This window comes from Micropterus dolomieu, linkage group LG13, assembly GCF_021292245.1.
Source record: "Micropterus dolomieu isolate WLL.071019.BEF.003 ecotype Adirondacks linkage group LG13, ASM2129224v1, whole genome shotgun sequence".
NCBI classification, from domain to species: Eukaryota; Metazoa; Chordata; class Actinopteri; order Centrarchiformes; family Centrarchidae; genus Micropterus; species Micropterus dolomieu.
In genome coordinates, this window is record NC_060162.1 from 2,992,665 (window position 1) to 2,998,361 (window position 5,697).

General features: G+C 46.3%; 1 protein-coding gene across 2 annotated transcripts in view; it reads left to right on the forward strand.

Annotated features, from left to right (window-relative positions):
• The first annotated feature begins 730 nt into the window (after nucleotides 1-730).
• LOC123981640 (metal transporter CNNM4) overlaps nucleotides 731-5,697 on the forward strand; it is a 39,553-nt gene continuing 34,586 nt past the window's right edge. For both annotated transcript variants that reach the window (XM_046066641.1, XM_046066640.1), the window contains exon 1: nucleotides 731-2,234. In XM_046066641.1, coding sequence (XP_045922597.1) covers nucleotides 731-2,234 — 1,504 coding nt within the window. The remainder of the gene's footprint in view (nucleotides 2,235-5,697) is intronic.

Here is a 5,697-nt window from a genome sequence, read left to right on the forward strand (position 1 = left end):
TAGTCAAAGTTCTAGATCATTTTAAGCACAACAGAAATCATTTTTTTGTGCGTGATTTTGGGGAGAACTGTACCAGAATCACTAACCGGTTTGACCACTAGGTGGAAATGTAAGCAAGGACGAAGAAAAGCGTTACAGGTTGTTACATAACTGCTGATCACTGAATATTAGGATTTAATAATACATAAAGATGGTTAATAAACATTTTTTTTAAAAGTTCACAGGATATTAAAAGGTGTTTAATTTCATGGTCAAATACAAAATAAGGTAAAAGGTTTTTCCATTTCAGTAAACATAAATTCCTATACATGGGAAATTCCTGTTGTTATACAGCCGGATGAAATCCCCGCTGCAGAGAGTTCGTGTCTCTGCAGCCCGGGCCGGGCGCGGTGCCAGGGGGATGCGGGATGGTGCAGGGTGAGGGGATGTGCCATGTGCCTTTACATAACAGCAGCTGGCTCTGGATACAATTGGATGAGAAACCGCTGGCCGCAGCAGCAGCATCCCTCCGCTGCGTGCCGCATTGCCCCGAGGAAGAGACGAGAGGGGGGGGGGGGGGGATGTTTGTCTGCACGTGCTGCAGCAGAGTGAGCATCAAAATCACGGACTGTGAGCTTTGTGTGTGATGGAAGGTAGGAGGAGGAGTGTGTGTTTGTTTATTAGCTCTATATTGGCCGCTGTCCGGTAGGCGGTGTTACCGGGGGGGGCGGAGCCTCTCGGACACGAGTAAATGACGTCAGCCCACACGTCGCCGAGCAGTGAAACAAACATGGCGACAGAATGGAGCGGGCAGCAGGGTTATGTTCTCACTCTCGTTATATTCCTGTGGAGCGCTGTCGGTGGCCGCACGGAGGCGGCGGCCGGGTCCGGTGTTGGCGGCGGCGGCGGCCGGGGCAGCAGCGGGAGCCAGGTGCTCGGCATGCGGCTGGAGAGGAGCGACAAGCCGGCCAGCACCAATGACGACGGTGTCATCCAGGTGACTGAGGAGAGCTCCCTGCAGCTCCGGTTTTACGGGGTGCAGCTCCACTCGGGCGCCTGGACGCAAATCCGCTTCACGGAGCTCACGGACGGCGACGGAGGGGCGGACGAGGAGGAGGAGGCGGTGGCGGCGGCGAGGGGCGGCAGCGGCATGATGGACGCGCCGGAAACGACATGTGCTGATTTCACGAAGGACATCAGCGTCGGGACTTTCATGAATGTCAGCAGTCGCGGCACCTCCGGGCTGCTCGCCGTGCACATTAAGCCGCTCCGCAAGAGCGAGCCGCAGAAGGAGTACGCCCTGTGCACGCCGAGCGCGGACGGGAGCAGGTGGGTGCAGCTGGGGGACAGCGATGGCAGGTTGCTGGTGGTGGAGGAGAAGAAGTCCTTGCTGCCCATGTGGCTGCAGATCATCCTCATCCTCTTCCTGCTGGTCCTCTCCGGGATGTTCAGCGGCTTGAACCTGGGACTGATGGCGCTGGACCCGATGGAGCTGCGCATCGTCCAGAGCTGCGGCACCGAGAAGGAGAAGAAATACGCACGAAAGATCGAACCCATCCGCAGCAAAGGGAACTATCTGCTCTGCTCCCTGCTTCTGGGGAACGTCCTGGTGAACACCACCCTCACCATACTCCTGGATGACCTGATCGGATCAGGTTTGGGCGCCGTGGTGGCCTCCACCATTGGGATTGTTATATTTGGTGAGATCGTACCCCAGGCGCTGTGCTCTCGCCACGGGCTGGCCGTGGGAGCCAACACCATCATGGTGACCAAGTTCTTCATGCTCCTCACCTTCCCGTTGTCCTTCCCCGTCAGCAAGCTGCTGGACGTCCTGCTGGGCCAGGAGATCGGCACCGTGTACAACAGGGAGAAGCTGGTGGAGATGCTGAAGGTGACGGAGCCCTACAACGACCTGGTCAAAGAGGAGATGAACATGATCCAGGGCGCCCTGGAGCTCAGGACCAAAACTGTAGAGGACGTGATGACGCCCATCGGCAACTGCTTTATGATCCAAGCGGACGCTGTGCTGGATTTCAGCACCATGTCAGAGATCATGGAGAGCGGGTACACCCGTATTCCCGTATACGACGACGAGAGGTCCAACATCGTGGACATCCTGTACGTGAAGGACCTGGCGTTCGTGGACCCGGACGACTGCACCAGCCTGAAGACCATCACCAAGTTCTACAACCACCCCGTGCACTTTGTGTTCCACGACACAAAGCTGGACGCCATGCTGGAGGAGTTCAAGAAAGGTGTGTCCATCATCACTTAACCCCAATTCCCTCTGCAGGTTCCTCAGACAGATACACACACACCATCCCCAGCAGGCTCCGTCTCAATCGACCGCCGCTATTGATCATTGGGTGGAACATCCCAGCCTACATTTAAACACACGCGAGCTGCAAAACAAATACAATGCATAGTGCAACACAAACAGCTTCATCACTCCTGGTCCTGACGGTACTCACAAGTTCTGATCCTAACAGAACTGGAGTCCAGGTTTCAGCCTCAACGCACCTGATCTGAAACAGGGAGGGTTGTCGGCAGTTATGGAAGAAGTTTTAAGGTCCTTTACCTTAAGTAAAAGTACTAATACCACACTGTGAAAATACTCCACTACAAGTAAAAGTCCTGCATTCAAAACCTTATTTAGATAAAAGTATAATCAACTAAATTTACTTAAAGTATGAAAGTAAAATGTTCCCTGGTGTTTCTGGATTAATATTCTTGCTGCATTAATGTGTATGTTGCATTTTACTGCTGTTTATATTTAAGGTGGAACTCATTTTAACTCCTTTATATCCTGTTGGGTTGTTTAGTCTGCAGCCATACATCATATTTTATAAGATCATCATTTGTTTGTAGCGTCACTGTCCACGTATCTCTAAACAGTCAGGAAAAACAACCTGTTTTCAGCTTTTTGACGATGCATTTTCCAGCTGATCCAAAGTAGTAATAGTAAATAGTTTATTTTGCTGAACGAGGATGAGCCCTTAAAGGAACATTTCATCCTTCAGTTTATCATAACATTCACCATCACCACAGCTGGACGGACATGGTTTTGTTTCCCTCTGAGATGTAGTGGAGTAGAAGTCTATGAATTTGTACTTAAGCACACTACTTAATTACACGGGTTATAATCTTAACAACAGCTCTTCTTCGGTGCCCCGCCGTGTGCGAATAGCTGCTAACTGCAAAATACAACAAGAGCTCTTAAACTTTTCTACTTGAGACACCAAATCAGTATTTATTCTTCCCAGGCAGGTCACATTAACCAGTGGTGGGAAGTAACTTTACTACTTTTACTTGAGTATTTCTACACTGTAGTGTTGCTGCTTTTACTTAAGTAGATGTTGCTGGTGATGCCAGTGTTAATAAAAGATCCTAAATCAGATATTTTAATGTATTTAATCTAGATTCTCTTGACACCGGGCCCCGCTATAAAACCTCAAGATTCGATAAGAAGATTGATCCCACTCCTGTATATGTCCATTAATATAAAGCCAAGCCAGAGACGGTTAGCTTAGCATAGCAGTACCACCGGAAACAGGAGGAAACTAGCCTTGTTCTGTCTAAAGCTAACAAAATCTGCCTACCAGCACCGGGGAAAACCCACTAATTAAGATTTTTTTAATCAGAATAAAAGCAAATTATCATTCAGATTAACCAAACAACATCGTTTCATCTAATCTGGCAGCAGGTTTTTATTCCCCATCAGCGATTCAGCAGCTGATGATCGTCTTTTAATCAGAGAGCAGGAACTAATCAGTAAAATCAGCTGCTGTGTAATAATGTTCGATGGGATGTAAATCTGCGCGTTCAGGCGCGCAGGATTAGTGCTGGAAATCTCAGCGCCGAAATCCACACCTTGAATCCAAAGCCCGTATCACAACAATGTTGTACCTGCTGCGAATTAAAGCTTATCATGGTGATGATACTATTGTAAGATATCAAATGCTTTTTTTTTTTACATTTGTGTTAAAAGCAGCAAACATGGCACATTACAAACAAACACCTGATTAGACTCCAGCTGCATAATACTCTGAGGATGCACAGAGATCTGACTTGTGCATCAGCATGGTTCTGTGTTATACATTTCAGTCTTTGTGGAAATGGGAGCCTCATTTACACTCAGTTTGCCAGAAACGGATGCACACATGTCCTTAATCAACCATTTGCGTATCAATACTTCTCTCGTCTTCATCAGTTTTTCTATAGAAAGAACTCCGAAAGAAGTAGCTCTGTTTCAGCTGTCAATATGTGTAAACATTACGCCCAGCTGTGGCTATTTATAGCACTGTTAATACAAGTGTTTCATTACAAATAAGCTAAACTATTGTTAGTGTTTTAATCATCACCATCCAACATTAGAGAGATCAGTGATTTAGTTAATCATGAAATTAATAAGCAGAATCCAAACACACGTCTCTTATTAAATCCACGGTTCTTGGAAATTTAGTTTTCAACTTGGAACTGGTTATCGATAGCCAACCCTAGTTACACGGCGAGACACGGAAACAGACACAAGGCTGTCGTTGGGGCAAGATGTACAAATGATGCAAGCAAACAAACAAAGCCCATAAAAGGCAAATTAATAACTTCTGCATGATCAATCTCTACGATAGTCTGAAATTGCTGCTTTCCCATATGGCAACTAAATGTTGAAAGTCTACCCGCCACATTTATTCGTCATGATATCGCCATAAAAAAAAAAGCTATATTTCAGTAGCTAACAGCTGACCGGCGTTCTTTTCTGTTGTGTGTCACAGTTAAATTGGTCCCCGCTGTACCCAGGGATCTAAAATCGAGTAACATACAGATTAGGGGGGTTCATTGGTTGTATTGGTTGGTTTTATGTTCATTTCGTGTTACTTGTGTTTGATTGGCGTAGATTTGTAAGGGGGTGGGCAATGGGAAAAGAATTGTGATAAACGGCAATATGCTGCATTTGCTCATTCATGGTACTGAACAAAAGTTTGCACCATAATCCCTCCACCGTATGTGCTTTCATTTAGCGTTCTGGTTTACGGAACACCGGCATTCCAGCTGTGGTCCTTCATACAGACATCTTTCCGCCTATGTTACCACCAATATTCCCAACTCAGGGCGATTAAATCGGATCCCTCTCTCTTCGGCTCGGTACCTTTCATACAGTGCAGCAAGCCGGCATATTGACTTAATACTCCTAGAAAATAGCTACAACCGTAATGTGTAGTAACCAAACTAACAACGCAGAATAAATAAAAAGAAACTAAATAAAGTTGGCGCTCCATTCTAGTGTCTGATAAACTGTCAGATCGTCTTATGGTCCTGCTGTCCTCCCCGGAGATCATGGAATACGATCCGTAGACTGTGATTCTACAAAAGCGGTGGTGCTGCGGCATCAGGACTCAGAACCAGAAAGCCAGACTTCCCGGACCGTGCAAAGAGGGTGGGTGTTGAAAGTGTGCAGTCTGAAGACGAGGTTTAAGTTGAATGATAAAACATGATTAAGAGTGAGCAGTGATGAGATTTATTTAATAGCAAGAATGAAAGTACTAAAACATGTACAGTGGTGCGAATGTATTTGCCCCCTTCCTGATTTCTTTTTTTTTAATTCATGTTTTGTCAAACTGAAATGTTTCAGATCATCAAACAAATTGAAATATTAGACACAACACACACAACACAAGTAAACACAAAATACACTTTTTAATGGAAAGTTTTTATTAAGGG